The sequence below is a fragment of the Artibeus jamaicensis genome, unplaced genomic scaffold (genome assembly GCF_021234435.1).
Source record: "Artibeus jamaicensis isolate MK-2021 breed Jamaican fruit bat unplaced genomic scaffold, CSHL_Jam_final contig_467, whole genome shotgun sequence".
NCBI classification, from domain to species: Eukaryota; Metazoa; Chordata; class Mammalia; order Chiroptera; family Phyllostomidae; genus Artibeus; species Artibeus jamaicensis.
In genome coordinates this window covers 6,585,996-6,613,826 of record NW_026521845.1, presented here as the reverse complement: position 1 = coordinate 6,613,826, position 27,831 = coordinate 6,585,996, and the positions used below count along the sequence as shown (strand labels likewise).

At 41.0% G+C, this 27,831-nt stretch overlaps 1 protein-coding gene and 1 long non-coding RNA gene across 3 annotated transcripts in view; one reads left to right on the top strand and one right to left on the bottom strand.

Moving 5' to 3' along the window:
* Positions 1-2,546: 2,546 nt before the first annotated feature.
* Positions 2,547-27,831, bottom strand: part of BRINP3 (BMP/retinoic acid inducible neural specific 3) — a 193,742-nt gene continuing 168,457 nt past the window's right edge. For both annotated transcript variants that reach the window (XM_037142914.2, XM_037142915.2), the window contains one exon: positions 2,547-3,663. In XM_037142914.2, coding sequence (XP_036998809.2) covers positions 2,547-3,663 — 1,117 coding nt within the window. The remainder of the gene's footprint in view (positions 3,664-27,831) is intronic.
* LOC128627759 (uncharacterized) lies at positions 3,243-21,150 on the top strand. The gene is made up of 3 exons (XR_008392059.1): positions 3,243-3,350; positions 20,013-20,164; positions 20,892-21,150. It is a non-coding gene; the product is annotated as an uncharacterized LOC128627759 (long non-coding RNA).

The following is a 27,831-nucleotide window of genomic DNA, read 5'->3' as shown; positions in this document are numbered from 1 at the left end:
GAATGGCTGGAGCAGCAAGGAGATGTTCTTGGAGAAAATGTATTCTCAATATATTTTTGACTTTCAGAATTTCAGGTTTCACTGAATTTACTGAATTCAATTAATTCCTAATTTAGATATCTAAATTAGGAATATCAAAAAAAGAAACTAAATGCCCGGTCTTTTAAAATATGGTTTTACATATACATCTTTCAACCTTTGGCTCTAAATAAGATTTTGACAGTAAAGTTGTTTTTATTAAGCATTATCAAATGTCTAAAGCAATAGTGAGCAAAAATGTTTGCATATAAGCCCAATTTAGTGAAAGTGACATGTGTTTCCCCCTATATATAAGCAATCTTATGTTGTATAAGCTAGATTATTTTGTCTATTACCTAGGTAACACCTGGTAATATGCGAGAAACAGAAATGTGAAAATACGTGTTGGTAATTTCCCCTTTCAATCTGTGTAGCACTAGAGAATTTGTGTGGTACGTTTGCTCAGGTACCATTCATGGTACCTGAGACACAACACGCAGAGAGAAGCATTGCTATTCCTTCTCTACTGTTGGGGAAGCAAGAGCAGATAGAAAGTTCACGCTGACAGCTGAAACTAAGACAATTTGATCCTGGCCAATGGGACTTCTGTTGCCAACACCTGCCAGGACATCGCTGGGTAAAACCCTAGTTAGGTACTTCCTTACCTGTGTGCGTAGGGTTGGGTAGAGCAGGCTGAGAGCATTGCTGACAATTTCCTCACGTGCCAGGGGATGGCTGCCGTTGCGTGTCCATTGGTGCCACGTGTGTTGACCACCTGGTGTCTGGGCCCCAGAGGCTCTGGACAGCCAGGCCTCCAAGACTTTCCTGGAAAAAGTTCTGGTGGCAGTTCTGACTTCTGCAGAACTGCCTGTGTTGGAATCTTGGTCTTTCAACTTCTTGGTTTGTGATTTCTGGTAATTGGACAGATCATGCTGAACCTGTTTTTCACCAAGAAAATAGGAGTAATAATCTACAACCTAGGGTTGTTAGAATTAGATGAAGATATCTGATATAACATCAGAAAGATGATGTTTAATAATTGTATACATTTAGTATGGAATTACCTACAAGCTACCCCACACAATGGGAGAACAGTGCTTCATTTCTGGTAGATTGGATACGTATTTGTTGTCGGAATGGTCTACCTGTCTACCTGCTGTTAAAATGACTTGGAGACAGAAACAAACATCTCAAGAATCCAGAGTATCTGTGAAATCATTTTGTTGTCAGTCTTTTCCTTCTCATTCATGTCATGGTTTCCTTTCTCTGTGCCCTGAAAAATGACCTGATGTCCTCATCAGGAAAGTGGGGCTGGACAGATTTCCATATGCACAAGCTGGACTGTGCATATGTTTAAACTGTAAGAAATGTTTGTGAAATATCTACACAAGAGCCAAGAGATAAATATCAGAACCACACTGGACAGACACATTCATGTACCTAAATAAAAATGCATTTTATGTTCACAGGAAAAATATACCAGTGATATCCCTAATATTATACCATGGGAATATGGGAACTTAATTTAAATTCCAAACCAAAAATTTAAACTAAAATTAGTTTGATATTGAAAGAGTTTTCTCTTTAAAATATATTTTAGTAATAGTAGTGTCTCTACGAGGAAAAAAAGCCTACTTATATCAGTATGTTGTTTATCAACCCTTTAATTTTTGTGAATTCTAAATATGTTATATAATTGACATTGAGGAATACTGGAATAACTAGGTTTTCAGTACATGAAATGAAGTAATTGTGTAGAGTGTACTATTGGTTATCAGAATGTAGAAAGAACGACTAAGCAAGTTGCTAAAAATGTAAGCGTTCACTTTCTCTACGATGTGCTTGTAATCACATTTTTTTCCATATGCTTCATGAAACCTTGTGATATTTAGATGGGAAAAATAGTTGACTTGCTCATTCTAGTCATGACGGTGCTTCTTGAAATGCTCTGGGAGTTCAGATGATGATAATGTGCTACTGCTATAGAAATGCAACTGCTTCCGAAGCAGCATCCTTATTGGGTCGGGTTGTCCCGAAAAGCCCTTGAAAGGGACCTTCAAATGTTTCCATTTAAAAAAATCTCGGTGAATGTTCCCCGAGGTGCTAACAAGCTATATCAAAATAGTACTCATTTCATGGAAAGAAAAAAAAAAGGAATTCCACAGCACTTCTTTTTAATAACTGTTCAGCTACAAAATTTTATTGGTATCTTTTTTATGTTCCCTCTAGAGGGTGTAATGCACAAAAGCATTGCCACGGAACATATAAAATTACAAATGAAATTTATTGTAAAAAGTAGAATGTCTTCTAGACGGGTGTCAGTATTTATTTCATTCATAAACCGATACTGCAGTGTAATATATTCATTGTCAGCAAGGTCACGTGTGTAGATTGCCATCCAACGTTATTGACGGATATAAGACAGAGATTGAAAAGACAATTTAAATTTACTCTTTCAAACATAAACGGTTCCACAAAAGCACTGTAAAAACTCCTTCAGGATTTTGGGTTGTGCTTGACATGAATGGTTAACTACATAATTTGGTCGTGTCGTAATCCACGGTGTTTGGCAATTTGGCATGGAACGCCTGCAGGGCGGACTGGATCCTCACCACCTCGCTCGTGGACAGCTTGAGTCTGTGGCGGAGCAGGCAGGAGAACAGATCCAGGCGACGCTGACCAGGTGGGGAGAGCTTATTTACACGGTCTCTGATCTCCAGGAGCTGCAACAGCGCCGAGTCCTGCGAGCCCTGAGTGTAGGGGTAGTCCAACTGCAGGATCAGGTCCCGAATCGCTTCGGGGTCAAAGTGCATGCTGTAGCCAAACACTTGGATGTTATTGATTTTCATGTAGCCCAGGTTCCGGGAAGGGTCAATGAACTCCAGAGGTTCGTAGTAGACGCTCTCGTTGCCATTGGGGCCGTTGGACTTGATGCGGCTCCGTAGGTAGATGTGCACGGTCTCAAAAAAGGTCTTCCACTTGTTCCCCAGGGTCAGGGACCAGTTATAACACTGGAGGGGGAGGTCGAGCTTAGTCCGCTCCCAGTCGGGGAAGCTGTTTTCGTTGACAGGCATAAACCAGCTCTCAGAGTGGCTGCCTCCGAACGGGTTCACGTACACGGCCAGCACGGGCTCCAAGGTGCTGTTTTTCGTTAGGCAGATCTGCAAAGAAAGACCCAGGATCATGTGGACCAGGCTCGACTTGTACTTGTTACTCTTCAAGGTGAGAAGCATCCGCTTGCGCCAGGACGGGTCGAACCAGCTGTTGAGGCGCATGTCGTTGCTGATGAAAATGGCGTGGACTTCGATCCGCCTGTCCGTCTTCTGCAGCAGGTATTTCATCTCTAGATCCTGCAGGTCGGTCTCGAAGCCGATGTAGTGATCCGTGGACTCGGCCACCTCCGGCTTGCAGAGGCCCTGGCTCAGCATGTAGCCCGTGTTGCAGGTGCCGCAGCGGGTGCGGTTGTCCTGCGCGCAGGTGAGGCAGGCCAAGGCGTCGCCCACCGTGCAGGGCAGGGCCGTCGTGCACGCCACCTGGTCGTTGGGGCAGGCGCAGGAGTGCGTCTCTTCCGAGAAGCTGCCCAGGAGACCATTCTCATTGCAGTAGAGGAAAGACTGGATGCGAGTGAGCCAGTAGGTGGAGGTTCTAGAAACACAAAACAGAAGGATCTCTGTGAATACAGACACGCGGTGGGGGCGGGGGGTACAGCAGAGTGACACTTAGCTCTTCAAGTCTCCCTGTCATTTCTTCAGGTCCTCTCAGGGCAGTGATTGAACTGAACTAAAAGATCCATATAGTTCATCGTTGAAAAACAGAAATATATATTTGTGCAACATACACAGACTGTATATATTTATACAGGGTCTGGCAAGAGTAACACTTGAGTGTGGTTGGTAGAATTAATAATACAGGCATAATAATTTATACTTTTAATTTGAACAATTCACCTAAAATGGCATGTGGTGTGTTTCAGTGTGATATTGTTATGTGACAGAATTACATGCTTATGATTTTGTCATCAAACATTTTGTAATAAAAAAGGTGTTATTTTTGCCAGATCCTGTACAATATATATTTTTCCTTCCTCACTGCACAAGATTTGCTATAGATAATTCCTCCTCATGTCATCTCACTGGTATACTCGGAAACTGGTTGTCAATAGAGTTTTCCAGCAACAGGAAATAGCAGTAGCTTTTATCATAAACTGTCTAGGGGAGAATTAGTGCCTATAAATAATGACTGTCCATTCATTCACCCTTAGCTTCATGGAGCGTTCCTGTCACAGGAAGCCCTGAATAGGAAATAAAATAAAAAATGGAAGAAAAATAAACAACTTGAAATTGTCAATCACTGGATTTAAATCCTAGGGTTTTATCAACATTGAAAGGACAAGTGCCTACTGAGAGGAAAAATATTATTAAAACATGTTCGATCTTACACTTATAGGCTGTTCAGGAAAATTGTTGAAAATGTCTCGTTAAAACCAACAAGTTCTTTTAATAAGAGTTAAGTGTGTTAGTTTAATGGGTTTGATTTGAATCATTAACATGTTTTTTTCTTATTTCTTCCCTGAAATCAGGCTAATCGTGATGTGAATTTAAGATCTTATTTTCCTGTTTCTCCGCATTATTTATTCTCTTTTGGTGTGCTCCCAATCTCATTGAGATAGGAGAAGTCTGTGGCTGGGGATTCAGATAACCCTTTCTTTTTTACTGTGATGTTTTCTCATTCTAGCTGTCTGAGTGTGGAAAGGGGGAACAGGCCCCATTACCCACTTGCTCTCATGTAGAACCCGGGAGTACTGATACCTCCTATAGCGTGCTGAGAGCTATGATTAGGCATCTGTGTTTGCTGCTCTGAGCCTTTCCAGCGTTCCTCATGCGGTGCATGTGAGATTCTCTGAAAAAGGTTCTCAGTATCATCCTCAGTCCTTCAGCAGCCAGGGGTGTCCAACCTGCAGCCTGCGGACCCCACGCAGCCCAACACAAAAGCCTAAATTCACTTAAAACATTTTTTTTTGTGCTCATCAGTTTCCACTAGTGTTTGTGTGTTTAATGTGTGGCCCAGAGATGCCAAAAGGTTGGACACCCCTGCTTCAGCCGTTACATGACTACCATTTTAAATATATGTGAGATACTAATGCAGGTCCTAATCTGTCTGAACGATCGATAAAAAACGATTTATGAAGGTTTTCAGAACAATATTTGAACTTTGTATATTCTAGCTCTATTTCTGGTCATAGCTCATCTTTTTGCAATATAATACTTTTTTTTTTCAAAATAAGCTCTTCCCTATTTTCTGAAATTAAGTAAATTGAAAAACACTTTCATTCCCACTCAAAACACTTACTTAGTTTTCTTCATAGTGCCTTTACCCACATACATTTTGATGTTATTGTGCACTTTTGTCTGTACTCCATGTATCCCATTAAATGTGATCTCCAGCTTGTCAGAACCCAGTGGGGCTTGTTTATCGTTATAGATCCAACGCCCAGTAGGGTGCCTGGGGATCACAGCCCTTCAGTGTTTACTGAATATTGAATCAAATGCATAGACAAATTAAAGGAACATTCAATCAATAGATGTGCTTTTAAGTGAAATTTAAAGCCCTAAAAATACACATTTAATACAGTGGTGAAGTTGTTCCTGAGTTGGTTCCTTCCTCTTTTCCTCCCTTACATTCTCCTCTCCCACCTCCTGTTCCCTCTTTCTTTCTGCAGTTCTATTTCTAATATACAGAATATAAAATATATGTTCTATCTGGATTGAAAATTATATTTTCCTCCCTGAAACCAAAGCCTCATTGCCTGAGCCAATTCATCTCTCACTGGAAACTCTAATCACATTTCCAAATCATAGGGACACACACGCAATGAAATAAATAGACCCAAGGCTAAAGGCAGTGCTCGCAAAACCAGGGCGCCTCAGAAAGATCCACTTGGACACTCTTTTGTAGAAAAGCAATGACTTTCTCACCCTTTTCAAGTCTCTGCAGATGCATTGCTGTGTTTAGGGTTTAGTGTGTCTCAGCTTGCCACGTGTGAGGATCGATGGCCTGTACAATCACAGACCCCGACTCTGGGTAGGACAAGTCCAAGTGTGGATTTCCTGCTTCCCTGCTTCCTGTCCTTTCAACTATTTTACTGCATTCACAAAGAGGAAATCAATTTCTCAAGGGGAAAGAAATGTGGTAGACAGTCTTCTGTACTCCTGGTGAAAATTTGGTGAGAACGGCGGTCAAAAATAGAAGGTGGAGGGGATTTCAGGATTGTATGTGGCTTTTTCACTTACCCCATGGATCATGAAGTCTTTTCTTTCCCAACAAAGTAAATTTAGCTTTAAAAAATTTCAGAGGAATACATTCAGAGGTAAAAGATAAAGATCTCCACAATTGAAGAAAAATAGCTTCAAAATTAGGCTTTATGAAATATATTCTTAAAATATTTTCTTTCATACCTAAATATCAAAACTAAACACTATAGTTTTCACTCATGACTTTTATGGACACCAAAGAATGATATAAAGTTTAGTTCTTGGCACAACCAAGTTTAAAAACAACAAAGTTTTAGCAACAAAAACGCAGCCAAACCACAGAAAATTGAACTATACAGAAGTCTGACAACAACGAACCACTCAGCCAGACCAGTAAGAGGGGCAGAGCCAGCAGTGGAGCGGGGCTGGGCAGGAAAGATCCACCCAGGCATAGGACCCAAGCGGGCAGGCAGTCGAGGATGAATCCCAGGTGTGGAGTACCAGCGGGCAGACCCACTGAGGACGCAAGGCGGCAAGCTGACCATGGTCACACATTCACGCACAGATAAACCGGTGAAAGAGCGCGCAGTGAGAAGGACCCCGCAGGCCCCAGTGGAGGGAAGCGGCAGAGGGGACCACTGTTGTCCCTCTCTGACCCTGCTCCCACATACAGCATCATAACCCAGCGACCTGGGTGGCCCTGCCCTGGTGAACATCTAAGGCTCCCCTCCTCATACATAACAGGTGTGAACAGATCAAAACATGGCTCAAGAAGAACTCAAAGGCCCAGAGCCAATAAATCTAAGCAATGAAGAAATAGCTAAACTTTCAGATGCACAGTTCAAAACACTGGTGATCAGGATGTTCATAGAACTGGTTGATTTTAGTCACAAATTAGAGGAACATATGAAGGCTAAACTAATTGAAATGAAAGGAAATGCACAGGAAACCAATAGTGATGGAAAGGAAACTGGGACTCAAATCAAAGGAGTGGACCAGAAGGAAGAAAAAAACGACCAAACAGAAAAGGATGAAGAAACAAGAATTAGAAAAAATGAGGAGACGCTTAGGAACCTCCAGGACATCTTTAAATGCTCCAACATCTGAATTATAGGGGTACCGGAAGGGGAAGAGGAACAGTCATAAGTGGAAACCTTATTTGAACAAATAATAAAGGAGAACTTCCCCAATCTGGCAAAGGAAATAGACTTCCAGGAAATCTAGAAAGCTCAGTCCCAAAGAAGTTGGACCCAAGAAGGAACATATCAAGGCACATCATCATTACATTGGCCAAGATTAAAATGAAGGAGAGAATCCTAGGAGCAGCAAGAGATAAGGGGACAGTCACCTACAAAGGAGTTCCCATCAGACTGTCAGCGGATTTCTCAAAAGAGACCTTACAGGCAAGAAGGAGCTGGAAAGAAGTATTCCAAGTCATGAAATCCAAAGACCTACATCCCAGATTGCTCTATCCATCAAAACTTTCATTTAGAATGGAAGGGCAGAGAAAGTGCTTCTCAGATAAGATCAAATTCAAGGAGTTCATCATCACCAAGCCCTTATTCTATGAAATGTTAAAGGGACTTATCTAAGAAAAAGAAGATAAAAAAGATGAATAGTGAAAGGACAGCAAACTCACAGTTATTAACAACCACACCTAAAACAAAAGCAATCTAAAAGGACAGCTAGATCAGGAGTGGAACCATAGAAATGAAGATCTCATGGAGGGTTAGCAACAGGGGAGTGGGAGAAGGAGAAGGGGGGAGAAGGTACAGAAAATAAGTAGCATAGATGGTAGGTAGAAAATAGATAGGGGGGAGGGCAAGAATAGTATGGGAAATATAGAATCTAAAGAACTTGAGACACGTGGTCATAAACTAAAGGGGGAACAGTGGGGGAGGGGGTATGTAGGGTGGAGGGGAGGATATAGAACAACTGTAATGGCATAAGCGATAAAATATATATTTTTTAAAAAGTTCCTGAGTGACATTAGTGGACACCAATCTCGTTTTGGAAGCCAAACTTGGAATTTCGTTTCCCTTGCCTTGTGATGCAAAATAGAAATAGAACAGAGGTGGTTGTAAGAAGTGCAATAGAAGGAAAGCCAATGAAAAGCATGCCCGTGCAAAGAATAAATGTAAATGCTCATGCTTGTCACAGAAGCTATTCCTACTGTTATCTTGTAAAGAAACATCACTGTATGCAACTTATTACCAATGTTTTTTCCTCCACAAAATGGAAAATTTCTCTTTATCTATCTTCAACAACTCATAGACTATATTTAAAAGTAGATGCATGTCCTTTTCATGAGATTTTTGAAATTCTCAGAAATCTGCAAAAATAAAATTGCTCAAATTCAGGACATATATTCTGATACATAATGTTTGCACTGAAGTGTTCCAAAACAATGACCTCTTCTTGGGAGTTAAATTCCCCCTGAGATTAATAATCTTATTTCAAAGGTCCTTTATTCCAAACTTGTAATGTTTTCTTGCTCTCCATATCTGTGCAATGTGGACCTGAAAGGTAAAACCTAAATAATATAATTTCAGTGCCTTTTGGAAGTTAAATATTATTCTTTTGGATAGGGCATTTCATGTCAGCCTTCATAGATTTATTCATCTCAGACCCTATAATACTTTAAACTAAATATGAATTTGGGATTAAGCACCCAGTGCCATTAAAAAAATCAAAAGCTGATTATTAGCTTAGTCACAGACAGATAACACCAAATAATATTCTGTTACTGTCACTGCTCCTCGTAACAATAGGGCCTTCTGAGTCACAAGGTATTCTTTAGGAATTTGATTGACTGACCTGTAATCCCCAAAACAGTCATCTCTGAGGTGCTGATGTAATGGGGATCCTGAGGCTTTAGAGTTCTTTAAAAAATGGAACCATTGAGGGGAAAAACATCAAGGAAATATCACCTGCCAGGGTCCTCCTCTGGTGACCTTCATTCATAAAAAGAGGGTCGAAAGTCATATGCCCAACTTCATGTGGACATGGCTGAGAGTTGGGGACAGAGTCATGTATTCTGAGTCACATATGTGGAGAGTGTTTCTGCCAATATAGCACCTGAAGGAAATGGGTGCTCCGGGCCCTTAAAAACGTCACCTTGTATGGGAATTAACAAACACTGTGGTTTGTGTGTATGTGCTAAATGTTGCGAAATGTGTACAGTGGTTTAAGGAATGGCAATTCACAACTTTGTGGTCCTATTTGACACAATGCTTTTTTCATCAGAAACAAAAAGAACATAGATATTGCAATGGACTGAATGTTTTTATCCACTGAAATCCTGTTCCCAGTGTGAACCAGGAAGCGAGCCCACTCTGGCCACTAAGTCTCTGGGTGCTGAGCCCTGTCTTCCAGCCAACAAACTGTGAGAAATAAGCCTTTGTCATTTCACCCCACCAGCCCATGGCATTTTCTCTATTCAGCACTGAATTGACGGAGACAGCGATGAGCCCCTCGATTTTCTGATTTAGTGTTACATGGAAGTCTATGGAAAATAAAATAAGAATGTTCCCAATGACTATGCAGAAGACAGAAGCAGTACAATCCGTCTAGCTTTTTCTTGGCCTCATTATTTCCCTGAGCAGACTCTAGCCAACAATGCATTAGCTTCAACAGTCAGCCCACATCCATTCAAAAAACAAACGGGAGCCAGCATTAGGTCCTGGGGAGGGTCTCAGGCAGACTTACATAACGTAAGACATTCCTTTTTTTTCTCAGTGCACAAGCTGTTCCATGAACCAAAATACCACCTGACTGGGGGAAAACTGAGTCACTCTGGACGACCCCAGCCGTGACACAAACCCAATGGTATTCAAGATGTCCCATTCTTTCTCCCTTGCAGGGAAAAAGCACAGCAATGCCAGCCTCTTACCAGTTGGCAGAAAGAAAGAAACTGTGTCGCTTTAAGAACTTAATCTGTTCTGTTGGCAGGGGGAAAATTCCCAAAGTTTATTCCCTAGTGTTGTCAGCGTAAACTTAATTTAAATTTTGAGCAGTGAACTCACTTCATAACTAGGATATTATTATTATTTTTTGCTTACAAACGTATTTTATATAGGCTTTTTAATTCATGCATTATCTTTTGATTATAAAATGATTCCTTGTAAGATGAAAAGGAAATGACACGTGATATGCAAATAATTACTGAAATCTTGATCAGAAAAGATTAGATGATTACTTCTTGTCATGTGTTTACATATGATACATGAAGTATTCCAATAAAAAAAGATTGACCTTACAAAATTATATGTGATTTGCAAGCCAAGGGTTAGCAAAGGCCACTCTGGAGCTAGTTCATCAGACGCACAGCACGTATTTACTAGAGGTCAAAGCCACATGCTCCCCGGTCCTCAGGGCCACCAAAGTAATCACACACTCCTCATGGGCACCATTCAGTCAGAATCACAGATACATAAAGGGCAGTTACTATGTGCCAGGGAATAATTAAATGTTTTCTGTATATTAACACCTTAGCCCTTGCAACAATTCTGTGCATTGAATACTATCTTTACCCACACTTATGAGTGAGGGGACGATGGTGCACAGTCGGATGTCCCCTAACATGACAGTGCCGGCTCTCTGGAGACATGAGATGTTGCTGGCCCAAGACGGACATATAAAGTAAAAACAAAAATCGAAACAGGGCATTTTTCTAGGTAATTGTAATTTCGGCCTCCTTGCTAAGGTGACGTTTATCTGAAATGATTTGGCAGCTCAGAGATGCTTTGGGAAGAGACGTGAGCTGGATTAAGCGGCACCATGGGAGAAGAAGATGGGGCTCACACTGGCAGCTTAATGCCGTCACGGCATTCTGTCATCACTACCGCTCCAGCCAAGGAAGGTCCACTGAAACCCATGTGGCACAGAATGGGAGAGTCAGGTGGCAGTGAGAATCGCCGCATAAACGGGACTCTGAAGTGACTTGGATCAGGTGTCTCTGGGCCATTTGAGCTGTTTAAGTATAAAAACAGTGGACTCACCTCTTATGTCTGGAAACATAATGAATGGATGTTTAGATCGCTTGTATCTTCTGGGAAAGTGTGAAAATTAATAAACAGAAACTTCATTTAAAATGGAGACTCTCGGGCACCTGTCACTCAATGCACGCTACTGCCCCCAACAGGAAGTCGGACCACATTCCTACATCAGCAAGAGAAAAAAGATTGCTCCTGGCCCAGTAAGAGCTCAGGCAGTGGAAGACGGCCATAACTTAGTCAAAGTTACTATGCCTAAACTCTCCAATGCTAGATTCAAATAAAGCCTGGAGGCATGTTTAATTAAAAATACTTTTTAAAAATTAATGTACATGTTTTTAGCTAAGGTTAGCCATATCCTGATAATGCAATAGTTCTGAAATGATATCAAATTAATGTTGAGAGTATATGCTATTTTCTTGGGTTATAAGGATTTATTTAAATGTCAAATAATATTGACTGAATTGGTAGCAAATTTATTGAGTATTAGCATATTATGAACTCCTTGACTGTGGTACCACATAAGCCAAAGAACAGCCTATATATTCACAATGTCAGACATATATGGAATCACTTCATGTGGCGTGGAATTATAGCTCAACAGTCACGTGGAAAACCAGTGGGGAGCAAGTTGGCACATGGGACCACACCCATGGTAGGTTCTCTGGTGGGGAATCAGGCCTGCATTGTACCTAGGCCACTATGAGACTTGCTTTTGCTAGAACTCCCTCACCCTGAATTGAGGCAGCACATGCCTATTATAACTTCCTAAAGTCTGAGCTAAACCTCTCAAGTATGGAGTATAACCGGTTCAACCACTTTTCCCCCTGGTCTGCAACTGTCCTTCTCTTTGATGTAATTAGTAACATTCTTTCCTTTGTTATCTGTAAAAGATAATCACCGACAGGGAACCTGTGCATAGTAAATGAGGACCATCCTCAAAGTAATGTCCCCAGAAAAGCAATAAAAGCCTGTCCAGGCAGGGCCTTTGGCCCTTTCTCTCTCTCAGAGAATGGCCATGCCATCTCTTTTTCTCTACAGGCCTTCTGAGTCCATAGCAACCATAACACACACATGGATCCTGCTGGTCAGGATCTGCATCATATATATATATGTATATATATATACATATATATATGGTGATGTGAGTTTATTATATATATATATATATATATATATATATATATATATATATATGATTATATTCCAGAAAGAGAGAGAAACATCCATCAGTTGCCTACCCTCCACACCCCAACCAGGGACCGAGCCTGCAACCCAGGCTTGTGCCCTGCCCAGGAATTGAGCACACAGCCTTTTGCTTTACTAGCTGATGTATAACTAACTGAGCCACACTAGCCAGGGCTTCACAACGCTTTTTGTTTCTACACTGAACAGTTTGGAGAATCCATTTGCAAAAAGCCAGTGAAAAAGAGTCAGTAAACCAATAAATACATGCCAGAGTTTTTAATCCAATGTGTACTTCTCCAGTAAATCAAAAGTCTCTTTTTTAGTGTCCTTCTAACAGTATGTGGACTTGCATAAGAAATATTCTCTTATTTCTCACTTCCATTTATCCCCTCATATTTCACTCCTGTAATTGTTCTGAAGTACAGCCTCTTTGTATTCCTCCAAATTGAAATCAGTCCATGCCTTAACTTTCCCTGAGATTCCACTGACACATTAATTTCCCAGGAAAGATGTGAGAATGAAATCAAACCCACAACTTCCCTTTCAGAATCCAAAGCACAGTCTGTCATGTTAAAAGAAAATAGCAAAGTATATCTTGCTCATGGAAGTATTAAACACAATTATGTCAGATCCTCTGTTTTTTCCATGATCACCATAATCTCATCCCCTCGTCTCCCCCCCCAAAAAGAAAAACCATCTTTGAACACCTAGGCTAAGTAAGTACCTGTGGTTACATTGTTTGTACCTGGACATCATGCAGGTGAGGGTAGGGCACAGACTATTGAGGATGAACACGAAGTTCTAAAATGACAGATTATTCCCATCACCAAACAGTGGATCCACTTGAATTATACATGGGAAAGAAAAGGCAGAACTGTGCTCATTAAATCAACCAAATAATGTTTACTTTTAAGGACACACATTCAGTAAGTTTTGATATAGGAATGGATTATCAGACATCTGGAATGCCAGAAAAAAAAATTCTTTCCTGTTTAGTCCCAACCCTAGGTTCTATATTTTAACTATCAAAACTCTAACTGGTTCTCTTTTACCGAGTCCTGGGAAATTGGGAATAAAAACTTCACTTGGGAGATGTTTTAGAATAAAGCAACATTGAAGAGCAAAGAGAAGAGTCAATCGTTGAGTATGTTTCTCACCTATCACTTGACAAATATTTCTACATTTTGCTTCTTAGAGTATTTTCTGGAAAACACCCACAGCTTCTTTCCTGTGACTCCCATTCCATATTGAAAAATCTCTTGGTCTATCACCAGTGACTGAGTTCACTATTTTCTATAGTTTCTTAGACTAGAAGGGTATGTGAAAGCACCTTTATGCTTTTGCATGTTGTTAGCAAAGGAAATCAAGGTTAAACCTTCAAAGCAGTAGTAACTTAGGACTTCCACATGCTGGCTCAGTGCTCTGTGGACACAGTGATGAGGAGAAGCTCTCAGCCTGAGAGGGGAGTCCCCTGTGGTCCATCACCAACAGCTGGAGAAAAGCCAAGGTGACAGGTAACGATTTATTGTGCTCTACTATTTGATTTAAGAATATTTGAGGGGAGGGAGAAAGAAAGAATAAAAATGTTTCATTTCCTGTCTCTGATCACACATCAAATACGGTGGATGAAATTGGTTTTCTGAACATGTTCTATGGACCTTTCTATCTGACTTCCTTACACATTAACAGGGAAATGAGATTTGACATAAATGTATGTTTCTCGGAGGAATTGTCTGAGAAAGAAAGCAACTGTATTACCTTAAAAAGCTGGCTTTGAGGGAGTCATGTGATGCTTTTTCCCCCCTATTACATTCACTTTATTCCTATTCTTTTCATCCCATACCACTCAGGGTGACCAGCATTCATTGCCTCCCGTAGGCTGGAAAGTCAATGGAAAAATGACGTTGTTCCCTGAAGCTGCCTACATCATTGCTTACACGTGTTAATCTTTTTCTACAGGTTGCAATAGATTCTGGCAGCCTTAAACTTCTCCAAATAAATGTCATATTGCTCCTGGGCAAAGGACTAATTCAAAGTCCCCACCTTTCACCAATGTACCTAAAAGCTGCCGTTAATAGCTGAAAATGGATTGAAGTAGACAACATCTGCTTTTAGGACCAAAGGGGAAACGCACACATTCAGATATGCTATGGCATGTCACACACACGAGAAAATTAGCTCTCAGACTGGTGTGTCAACATTAATTTTCATAGTTTTGTCATCCCTCTAATCACAACCAATGGGGTTAGAGAAAAACACCTGCTGTCTTTTCAGTAATTTGTGTGGCAAAGTAAATTCAAGGTAGCATGGCTATCACAAAACTGGCTATCTACCCAGGGGTTAGTCTTGTCAAGTAGTCTTGCAATGTCAGCCATCAGCATAAATATAACATTTGGAAGGGACTAGACACGATTTCAAACAGGCATATTTCCATTACTTTCTGAATAGATTTTCTGATTCAAAAATTGAGTGAGTGAGATAAACATGAGTTTTTATTTATAAAGGAGATGCCTGAAGAGAAATTGAAGGGATGAGCTGAAGACACTGAAATACGTGGCTATTTGCATAGAAAAATGTTTGGGATTCGATCATGTTCAATGACTTTGCATGCCTAGTGTTTCTTGAAATTTCTGCACACAAAGACAGTTTCCTGTTTTTTGAGACAACTGGGAAACAGTGTTTGGGGTGCAGGAACACCCAAACTCTCACCGTTATTCTTCAACTTAAAGATTATTATGCTTTAAGTCAAGTTATAGTTGGTAAAAAAAAAAAGAATTATCGCCACTACTTTGCATATTTAAACTCCTACTTCATGCAAACTACATTTGACCTTCGCAACATAATGCCTCTATGGAACTAAAAGGTCTAAATCCTTTTGTAATTCAATTGTTAGAAATGTCTCATCATTATGTGAGTTAAATTAATGTAAGAAGAGACATCTTGTTAGTGTTTTTATAGTTGTGGCATTGTCATGGGGTGCAGCCAAGAAGAGGGGCCCCAAATAGGGATTTGTAATAGGGTCCAAAACTCAAGATGTCCAGGAAATATTAGAAAAATATATACGATATCCTCACCCCCACCAGTCTGAGCTGGGGAATGGGACACATGGAGCAGGGCCATTCAGAACTGTTTTATATAGCAACAGTTTTGAAGCTAACCTCTGGCACGGTCATTTAACATATCTATAACCTTTAACTGGTTTCATGCTGTTAAATAGCTGTTAAACAACTGGTTGAATAGCTGTGGCCATGCCATGAGCCAGGGGGATGGGAGTGACTTCAACCCATGATGTAACTGGGAGGCAACTCCCCCTGGTTACAGTGCCTGTGTGAGAGCTTGGAGATGATGGGCTCCATGCCACGAGGCCACACCTGCCCAGACTTACTACGGTAGCCCAGTAAAGCTAGAAGAATACGGGAGTGCTGGCAGGTATAATTGATTGTAGGAGGAGTTGGAAATGGGGCTGCAGAGGAAGATTGGCTCATGTGAGGGAGAGAACTATGCAGCTTTGGCAGAGTGGTGACTACTCAGGCTTTGATGGCAGGCAGGACCACGAGGCTTTGGGGTGCTCCCTTTTGCCACATGGCTTACGAAGCAGGAGAGACATTGCCTGGAATAAAATGGGTGAAAGGAGTCTTGCTGGTGGGCCACAAGAAGGTGCCACGTGGCTTTGGATTAACTGTAGATTGTGGCGGTGACACAGCTGACTGCACCAGGAGTCTGAATCACGGACTTCTACTTTTTTTCCTGAGACATGGTACCCCAGACTAGGGCAGAGGGAGAAGGAAGGACTGTGTGTGTGTGTGTCTGTGGGTATCCTAAAGGACTTTGATATTTTAATGAAGACATTAGGTCACTACTTTAAGTCCTAATAGCTTTTAAATAAACATTTCCTTTCCTTTTCACAAATCTCTGGCATTGAGAGACATCTTTCCTCTGGTGGCAGACATAGTGAACCTAATGGGGGGTGAATCCTGGAGAAAAATGGGGGGTCCTCTTCGGTAATAGTATATCATTCACCTCCCCCCCCAGGTCTGTTCTGTAAGAGTATCAATCTTTAAATATTTACATTTTACAAATATCTACAAAAATCCTGTATGAGGAACTACTAAGTTCCTAATGTATAAATAATTGTTTAAAGCCCCTGAGAGGCATGATAGCTACTCTTTAGAAGCTTACATTAAATCTTTATTAGTTTTCAATGTTTAAGTACAAAGTCTTCAAATGCGTGCAAACAGTAGAGATCCCACCTGAAGTTCCAGGTGTCCCTTACCTGCCTCAGCTCCAGTAGCCCATGTGTGTTGCTGTGCGTATCTCAGATTAAACCACGAGAAGGACATTAACCAACCTAATCACCATTGCCATTGCCATTATCACATACCAGAACAAACTGGAATTTATTGATAGTGACTAATACCCAGGCCATATTCCAATTTCTCTCAAAAGCTAAAACTAATCCTTTTTAATTCTCAGAAAATCAGGATCCAAAGAGAGCTACTCATTAGGAGTTTTGTCCCTTAAGTCTTTTTCACTCATTCCTTTTTTTGTTATCCCATGCTGTTGACTTTTTTTTTTTTTTTTGAGAAAATGAGACCAGTTTTGTAATACACCCCACTTCCTGGATTTGGCTGATGAATTCCTTATGGTGCCATTTAACTGGCTCAACTATCCCTAAATAATTACCTGGAGACTAGAAACTGACATCAAAGGTGTGATTAGATCCAGGGGTTACTGTCTTTTGGGGAAGACGGTACAGAGAAATCTCACAAGTGATTCCAAATAGCTGCTGCTTTTTAGGTTTAAATGAACATTCTGCCCCCAAATTCACACACACACTCACACTCACACAAGGACTCTGATTTCAAACCAAACTCTGATTACCTAAAACATATTCATTAAAAAAAAAAAAACCACGTACAGTGTAATCAAGCCAAATACAAGGACATTCTGTCTATCCCTCCATGTCTATTTCTTCCTGTGCAGATGAGAAATAAAATGCCCACAAATACAATGGGATCTAGGTTAAGGAATGGGTTTGCAGTAGACACAGCTCTTCCCAAAGGGCTTTCATGTGCGCTCCGGGAGAGAAGACAAAGATACCTAAGATGTATTAAGTGGCTATTTTGGGCCCTCTACCCAACAGTCATTTCATTCTCACTTCTCCAAGGTAAATATTCTTTTTTTTTAATTGATTATGCCATTACATTTGCTCTATTCCCCCCCTCCATTTCCCTCCACCCTGCATACCCCTCCCCCACCATTTCCCCCTTTAGTTCATGAACACGTGTCTCAAATTCTTTAGATTCTGTATTTCCCCTACTATTCTTACCCTCCCCCTATCTATTTTCTATCTACTGTCTATGCTACTTATTTTCTGTACCTTCTCCCCCCTTCTCCTCCTCCCACCCCCCTGTTGCTAACCCTCCATGAGATCTTCATTTCTATGGTTCTGCTCCTGATCTAGCTGTCCTCTTAGTTTGCTTTTGTTTTAGGTGTGGTTGTTACTAACTGTGAGTTTGCTGTCCTTTCACTGTTCATCTTTTTTATCTTCTTTTTCTTAGGTAAGTCCCTTTAACATTTCATATAATAAGGGCTTGGTGGTGATGAACTCCTTGAATTTGGTCTTATCTGAGAAGCACATTATCTGTCCTTCCATTCTAAATGAAAACTTTGCTGGGTAGAGCAATCTTGGTTGTAGGTCTTTGGTTTTCATGACTTGGAATACCTCTTTCCAGCCCCTTCTTGCCTGTAAGGTCTCTTTTGAGAAATCAGCTGATAGTCTGATGGGAACTCCTTTGTAGGTGACTGTCCCCTTAGCTCTTGCTGCTTCTAGGATTCTCTCCTTCATTTTAATCTTGGCTAATGTAATGATGATGTGCCTTGGTGTGTTCCTTCTTGGGTCCAACTTCTTTGGGACTCTCTGAGCTTCCTGGATTTCCTGGAAGTCTATTTCCTTTGCCAAATTGGGGAAATTTTCCTTTATTATTTGTTCGAATAAGTTTTCCACTGGTGGCTGTGCCTTTCCCCCTTCTGGTACCCCTAGAATTTGGATGTTGGAACGTTTAAAGATGTCCTGGAGATTCCTAAGTGTCTCCTAATTTTTTCGAATTCTTATTTCTTCATTCTTTTCTGATTGATCACTTTTTTCTTCCTTCTGGTCCACTCCCTTGATTTGAGTCCCAATTTTCTTTCCGTTACTATTGGTTTCCTTTGTATTACCATTCAATTCAATTAGTTTAGCTTCCATATGTTTCTCTAATTTGTGACTAAAATCAACCAGTTCTGTAAGGATCCTGATAACCAGTGTTTTGAACTGTGCATCTGAAAGACTGGCTATTTCTTCATCGCTTAGATCTATCGGTTCTGGGGCTCTGAGTTGTCCTAGAGCCATTTTTGGTCTATTCATGCTGTTAAGTAAGCGGAGCGAAGCCTTAGTTGTTTACCAGGACCGGGTGACCCAGGTCACGGGTTTGTGATGCTGTGTGTGGGGGCGTGGTCAGAGAGGGAGCAATGGCGGTCCTCTCTGCTAGCCCAGCCCATCCAGTCACACCGCTCGCCCCCGGGCTTGTTTATCCGATCGGAATTGTGCGAGCCTGCTGTCCCGAGCAGGCTTCCCTTCTCACTGGTTTCTCCGCACGCAGATGCGCGACCGATCTACCGACCGCAGACAGCCCGCCGCGCCTCTTCCTTGTGCGCTCCCGCAGCTAGCTCGCGATCAGCGCCTTCGGCAGCTTGCGCACCACGCACCACCCGGGGATTTTTTCTTGCCAACCTGCTCCACTGCTGGTTTCGCTTCTCTTACCGATTTAGCTGAGTATTTAGTTGTCTTTGGACTCCGTATTATCGATTTTCCGTGTGGCTTGGTTGTGATTTTTGTTAAAAATAGTTGTTCTTAGATTTGGTTGTGCACAGAGGCAAGGTGGTTCCTCCACCTACGTCTCCATCTTGGCGGAAGTCCTCCAAGGTAAATATTCTTGCTGTCAATTTTTACAAAGTGCATCTCTGAGGCTCTGCAACTTTCCCAAGGTCATACAGATGATGAGCAATAGTGGAGGACGGATGTGAGTAAAGGCTTTTTACTTCTGAAGCATAACCTTAGAAGTACATCCATAAGCACCATTATAGGAACAGCCTTTCCCCAAATAGACCTCTTTGTGTTTGTAATTCTTTCATTTTAAAATGCAGTTCCTTGCATCCAAAAAAATTAGCTTGTGATTCAAATCAGGTAATTATAAAAAATATTGTACCAAGACTGCCTATTATAACTGAAAGTGTTCAGTTATATTCCCAGCTTAACTACAAAGGAATGCTACATTTTCTTTTAATTTTAGCCTTACAATAATTACTTTGCGTATAAGCAAACATATTTATTTATTAACTGGTGTTTATATTTTAATTTTGTAATAACAAAGTGATTTTATGAGGATTTAATTTTACCATAGCAGTTAGTACTGACTGTCTACTGCATTCCAGGAATCTTTCCAAACTCCTTCCCTTTGTTAAGTCATTTAAAACTGAACATGAACCTAAGACAGGTACTAATATCTTCTCCACTTTGCAGAGGAGGAAAGTGAATTGCAGTGAGGAGTGAAGTTATTCTGAACATGAACCCTGAAATGGATGAGCTGGGATCTAAATAGACCATATGATACTCTTACACACTTAATACCACATTCCCAGAAAGCCAGCTGCTTTTTAAAGGCACAATAAAAGGTAATGGTATTTCCTTCAGGTAATTAAAACTTCAGTCAATTCTAAGAGGCCCATCTATACATAAATGTAGTAAGAGTTTGTGCCAGGGAAAGCGGAGATGGAGAAAAAATATAGAGAGAAATAGAGAAAACCTGCATTAGCCATTCCTTTGTTTATTCAAAAACCACTTAGTGAGCTGAGATGTTTTTTTAAATTTCTGCGTATTATTCAACTCAAAGCTTCTTCCAACAGGCCATCCCAAGCCCTCTCTGGCTCATTTACCTGTGAGAATGGCTATGTTTCCACATTATTCATAATTGTTAAAATTGATCTTTGAGTATCTGTTGAAATAGTATGTGAGATCAGAAGGAAAAAATTGCAGTTTACTCTTTCCTGAGTAAAGAAATTCAATTAGCTACATTTCCATGCTCCCATTATCAAAATTAAAAGGTCACATCTTCTACATATGAGTTCTTCTTGGTAGCTTCTAACTTTTTAAGATATTACATTAGAGTAACCTTTATTTTTGTCTTCCCTCTATCATTTTTTAAACTGCTTATTTTTTACGGAGTTTACTTACACTGAATGCAGATGTCTGTATTTTACATAACGTTCTTGTGTCTTGTTAAGACACGTTACTGGGCAGGATTATGGAAGGAACAGGAAGGCAGCAGTGACAAGATTTAACTGTCGCTTATTTTGATGGATTACTGCCTAACATGTGTCCTTTTGTGTTCCACACTTCTAGATGGAAGGAAGCCCCAGAATCTGGAATTAGCAGCATTCAAGATGGAGAACCTGGGTATAGCCTGTGGCCACTCAACTGGGGCCCCCTGCAGGCCACCTCTGGGTATTGCTGTGGTCAAGGTCAGGACCAATGGCTGCCCTCAGTGGCCCCCAACCCTCAGAGAGCATCTGTGTTTTGGCTTTGTCATTCTGCAATAAACTCATCTGTCAGTTTGTGACTCCATCAAAGCTAGCGAGTAAATACCTCATTGCTGCATTTCCTTTTCCCTTCAAACAGCTAGATAGGAGTAATTTCTATTTTTTTTAAATTTATTTTATCTTTTGAAGAAGCTCCTGCTGTCTCAAGCCATTATGAAAGGTATATTTAAAAAAATAAAAAGCCCAAACGCTAGTGATAAGGCCGAGTGACTATGACACTTAACAATGCAGAAATGTGAGAAGGCTTGTTCTTCCTCGGTCCTCCTCAATGTCCTTTTTCCTCTACCTCCACGGGACTTCAAACAGTGTGGGCATGATGAGGAACTCGGTGATAAGTTTGCCCATTCCATGAACAAGGACTAGGAAACAATTTGTTTATGGGATATGTGTGTTAGGAAATGCCACCTATAAGAGAGAAACCACCTGGCAGTTTCTTTGACTAGGACATCTAAATACTGCCACTGAAATGAATGTATCCTTAGTGGCAACTGTTTCCATACAACTTTCCAAACCCTGTGCAGGATTTGCCTAAAACTGATTGCATTCCAACGATGCCAGCTTTTACAACTATCACCTGAATCAAGTAGATACAGTACTCACAATAATGCATCTCTAGGTATACATACCTCCCTCCCCCCAAAATAGTTACATTAAGCTATGACAAATCCTGGCAAATTGAAATTAAACTATGGACCATGCACACAGGAGACCCTTTAATATAACACATCATGTTGTCCTCCAAGGTGAAAATGCCTTGAAACAAAATTAAATACGGAATGATCAGATGCATTTGCAAAGCCAAGAAAGAACTCTTGAGAGACACCCTCCTACTGAATCGGTCTCAGGATGTGCTGGGTAGGAACTGGCATTTGCTTCATTAACAACCGGCTGTTACCGGCATAACCTCCAAGAACATAACAAAGTGGGTTTCATTATTTGAAACATAGAGGTAGTGAAAATGGTGTATTAACATTAGAGATAAAACAAAAATGGTAAAAATTCGAAGCTGGGTGAGTATCACCTACTGTTTAAAAGCAATTTGCACAGAAAATCTTACAAAAATGTGCCTTTCTATGCATTTCTATCTAACAGCAAAGGAGAGTTCTATAAATATATGCCAACAAGTGTTATTAGCTTGTTCCCTTATTTTTAACTATGTTAAAATTCATACAAAAATCTGAATTAGTCTACTTATAGAAAGGTTGCATAAACATAAATATGGAAGATTCATCAGTAGGTACTCCTTAAGTTGTAATTATGTATCTAGCATCATTTTAGATAATATCATGTGAGGAGAGTGGGAAATTGGGAATTAAAAAATAAATAGGGGATTTGCTATATGAATTCCAAGTGCATATCACACTAGAAATGCATAAACATTTGCAATAGACATATAATCTAAATAAAAAGCAGATTATAGGTTATGCTAGGGTATGGCAGTGTAGGAGGAAATTTAAGTGCCAAGTATAGGAGGGGTTATAAAAACACACATCATGGGGTGCGAAGGCCTGACCTGAGGCTCCAGGTTGGGTGGGATATAGATTAAGTGACGGGGACTAAACACTAGGGTGATGTGATGTCACTAGGAGAATAATACATCACACCAGTTAGCACACAGTGGCGAGACAACACTCGTGTTTTTGCTAACTGCCAGTGGGCCCTCCCCATCTTAAGTCCCATTATCAAGTTCAATCAGCATGGCTAATTGAAATCCTCCTGTTGTCTCGTACTTTTTCTGCCATTGGGCCCACCGCTCACCCAATTACAGGGTCTTGAATCCATTCATCAGTTCATTTGCTCCTTCGTGTATTGATTCATTTACATAGTCACTGATTAGAGACAGATGTAGATGTTATAATGGGTTTGAAGGTATCCCCCCAAATTCCTCCCGGAACATTAAGGATATGAATTTATTTGGAAATAGGGTGTTTGCAATGCTGGATGAGGGTAGCCTCTAAATACAAGCACTGGTGTCCTTATAAGAGGAGGAGATAACACAGGACACAGGCCTCTGGAGGGGAGAAGGCCAGGGGACAGTGGGGCAGAGACTGGAGTCAGAGAGCTCCAAGCTGAAGCATGCTGAGAGATTTGGCAACCACTGGAAGGCAGCAGGAGCAAGAGAGGTTCTTCCCTAGGGCCTCCAGAGGCAGTTTGGTCTCGCTAATGCCTTGATTGCAAATCTCTAGCTTCCTCAGTGTTGACAGAATAAATGTCTGGTCCTTCCTTCCATCCTTTTCCTTCCATCCTTTTCCTTCCATCCTTTTCCTTCCTTCCTTCCTTCCTTCCTTCCTTCCTTCCTTCCTTCCTTCCTTCCTTCCTTCCTTCCTTCCTCCCTCCCTCCCTCCCTCCCTCCCTCCCTCCTTCCCTCCTTCCTTCCTTCCCTCCCTTCCTTCCCTCCCTCCCCCCTCCTTCCTTCCTTCCTTCCTTCCTTCCTTCCTTCCTTCCTTCCTTCCTTCCTTCCTTCCTTCCTTCCTTCCTTCCTTCCTTCCTTCCTCCCTTCCTAGCCACCAATTGTGGTCATTTGCTTCAGCAGCCCCAAGGAAACTTATAGAGATGTAGACAAAATATATAGAGAGGTGAAGACAGCACATCATCTGGGCCAGCCACTGAGAAGTAAAGATGACTGAATCTGAGGCCATGCTCTTCGGAGGCCAAAGGTCTAGTATGAGAAACCTGGGCATCAGCTTTGAATCTTCCTCATGTTGGAACATGGGCACCATGGCCTTGAACCTGACGGCACTTTCTTGCCAAGTTAGCCAGGCTGCAAGGCTGCTCTTTCTCCTGACACTCAGCAGGTTCTGTAGCTGGTCATGTGGGCAGTTAAGAGGTCAAGGCAATTCAAGCCTGACAGGGCTACCCCCAAGAGGTGCGGTTTGTTTACGACAGTTACAGTGCTTGTTGCCCCCCCCCAAAGGTGTTGGACCCTCGGTGCTTTGGTAGTGGGCTTCTCCACTGTGGCAATAACCTACCCCCTGTACGGTCTCCAGCTGGTGCCCTGACATTGTCCCTGTGTGAGCTGGAGGCAAGGGGATCCATGCCGATGTTTGCACAGCTCTGCTGCTCCTGAGCAATAAAGCCCTTTGTCTCTGACTGAGGAGTCTGTGCCCTTGGTAAACGCCAATGAAAGGTAACAAGCTCAGTCTGCAATTGGGGCAGAGTCTCAAAATCCTGCAAAATTCTTTATGCTTCCTCCCTCTCCAGTTATTTACTGAATTTTATTGTTTCACTATTTTAACTGTCTCTTACCCCTACTTATAATGTCACTACAACCACTGTTGGGTTTATTCAAACCTTCTTTAAAAATTATTTTCTAAATAAACACCACATTACTCAGCAAGAGGGAAGAACAATGAGTCCCCAGTGTAAAGCCCCCGGCATGCCGGGCCCTGGCCATCTGATCTCAGATGGTGCCTGAAATTTGTATGTTACTGCATGTCCCTAAGCGTTCTCTTCAGAGTGTTCACTAAATACATCCACACCCACATCTTTGTTTAATTCCCCTTGTTTAGATAGTTGCATAAAAATTTGCCTAAGGCCTGTCCTTATGGTAATGGACAAATCCGGTAAAGAATTTCCAAATTATCTTCAGCACCCACTAGTGGTCTGAAGTCATTTAAATGATGGATATACTTTATATAGTATGCGCCATTCCTAAGCTCCTACATGATCCTAAGCTTCTGAGGCTTGATAGCCATGTCTTACGTTTTTATTCCTGGAGCCCAGCAAAAAGTACAACAGCTAGAAACTGCTCTATAATTACTTATGTACAATGCAAATGATAATGTGACTCATGAAAATGATACGTGGTCCTATTTCAAGGACTTGTTCCCGTTTAAACAGTTTAATAACTATTTTAGAAAGCTCATCTGTTTATACTGTATGTTTAGGAAACAGTCTTGAGCACAGAGCATCGCATGTAACAGTGTGGGCATTAAAATTGATTTGACACCATTCCATAGCTTGTCAGGAGGCAGGCAGGTTCAAGGTTGATGTAAGAAGAACAGAGAAAAGAGAGTGGTTACTCCACGCAGTTGCCGTACATGGTCATAAACTCAACTCTCTGCCTTTCAGGAAAACCAGAATTACAGATTGAGCTGAACTGCAATCCTTACAGACAGATACAGACAGGCATGAATCCCCTTCTGGAACATCATGAGGAAATATATTCCATCCCGTGTCGTGAGGGTGACTGAGAAAATTAATTAGATCAGCGCTCACAGTGGACCCTGAGTCAGACAACCCTGGAAATTAGGGCAGGGGAGGGCCTGGGAGATCACCTTGCCCAGCACCTTCATGGGGCAGACGAGGAAATTGAAACTTGATTGGTAAGAATAATTTTCCCAGGTCACACAGGTAATTAGTAGCAGAACAAGGTCTCAAACATGAGTACTCAAACTCCTGACAAGGGTCCTTTCAGCTGAATAAAGGTCATGCTGTTCCAAAGCATTAAAAAATGGAGCAGAATAAAGAGCGTCTCTGTCAAGCACATTCTACAAAAGTAGAAGTGTGTGTGTGTGTGTGTGTGTGTATATATATATATATATGTATATATGTATATATGTATATATATATACATATAGTGAGTATGTATTCATTTTTATATATTATGAAATATATATATGGAATATGCATATGTACATCATGTTATAGAAAGGTATGCACATAGGTAACTATATCTTTTCTCTCCTTAAAAATGTCCTTAAAGTCTGTCTTTGTTCTTTGTAAATAACATGTTGTACCTTTCATCTGAACAATCCTTACCATAAGCCACTGTTGATAATGACGAAGACATAAACAGTGAGAACAAAATAGCTATTCGGAACATGTAATTGATTTTCTACATAGTTCATTGGATTATATCTTATGGAATTTGCTACATTTCCAAGAATGAATCTAACACTTGAAAATTAAGTTCACGATGGGATGGAATGGCAGAGACACCCACTTGTTTTTAACAGTCATTCTTCCTGTCTCTGTGTAGTATCAGTAACCCAGTGTTCAGCTGACTCAAAGGCTATGTATGTTTCCTGATGTTTCTTGCAGTTAAACTGACTTAAGAAGTTCTGGTCACTGGGTTGTAACTGGAATGTACTCAACCATTGGGCCATGCTGTCAAAGGAAAGAACTGGGCTCTCTCTTACATTTCTTCCCTTCTAGCACATGTATGATATATTCCATAAGAATGCCTTATGTCAATACGAACTCCAAAATAAAAAGTACAAAATGCAAAATAATTTTAAAGTGGTGTCAATGTGTCTGATTGTTATCATTTCATAAAAATCAATACTTGAAAGCTCTGATTCAGTTGGGCAAGCCTACTATGTGTGCACAGGGCCACGAGGGTCAAATTTTCACTAGGCTTTCAATTATATACAGCTTGATTTCTGCCATCACGTAAATAAACCAGATTCAGTGCCATAGGAAGGTATCACTTACAAACCCAGAACCGCTGTATGATCCTGTTATTGGGTGAGGATTGAGATGAGAAACAGATGTGTGAAAAGGTTAATAACAAGCGCACTCTAACCTCTCCTTCTCACTAATAGTTTTCTCTCTATAAACCAATTCTAATATTTACCCAGATCTGCTAATGATTTTAAAAAATATCTTTTTGAAATGAAAAGATAGTAATTTTACTGTCTACTGGATGAAGAGTGCATGAAGAGAGATATTTTCAGTTATCTATGCGTGAGTAAGCATTAGACTGTAATTTCTGTGTATAGTGCTATATTATTTAGCAGTTCCGGGGCTATTTGTAAGCCACACGGTGGGTAATTACAGCATTATGTTCTTTAAGGAGCGTCCAGAAGAACAGGTGCAGCTTCATACAAACAGGGAGGACAATGAGCCAATCTGCATCTGGAGCAGCGATGCTCATGTGAAGGAGAATCTCACCGATGTGATGAGGACTTTGAAACTGTGGACCATGCTAGCAAACAAGAGGTGGCTTTTAGCTGCCTCGTTAGCAATCTTTCTTATTCCTCTAGCATTTCCTTCCAGAAGTCACAGAGGACTTAGAGAGAAATAAATTAATTCCATATGCTGTAACGGATAACATGCGGAAAGCAATTTGCACGTCCTACTTCTAAAAAAAAACAAGAGAGACTAAGAGGTAAATAATGCTGGGAAGCGTGTGCTTCAGTGAGCCAGTCCTAATATTAAAGCAACATACTGCACACAACTCGGTTCTTCAGAGAAAAATCCTCTAAGAACCACGTATCTGTTTCGGAGGCACAAATTCATCTTCCTGGTTTCTGAATACAGATCTCAGTGGGGCTGTGCTCGCATATGGGAGTTGCCAGGCCAGAGACCCTGGCACAACAGCAGCACCTTCAGAAAAGTTCCAGAAGCATGTCCAGAGAGCCATGCTGGTTCTGTCATAGAGATTCCTGTCTGATTTTAGATGTTACTTGACTCTCTAGCTGGTAGGTTTCTCTGAGCTAGGAAGAGTTGACTCAGATCTTTTCCGTTAAAAACATTTTTTTTAACAGGTCTTTCTTCCAAACGCCCCCAACCTGGAGGCCCTGTGTCCTCACGCTACCCTTTGAGCAATCAGGGATCTGAACTGGCCAAACTCTGACCTCCTTTTGGTTTGTTGGTTTGTTTTACTCAGTTTAAGTCTTTCATCAAAACATGTTTGACTCCCTCTTGTAAGGTCATTAGCTAAGTTCCTCGATTTAGGGGCCTCAAACCTTTCTAGCTGAAGCCATTTACCCTAAGCATGAGTTCGGTCATCTCGGGAA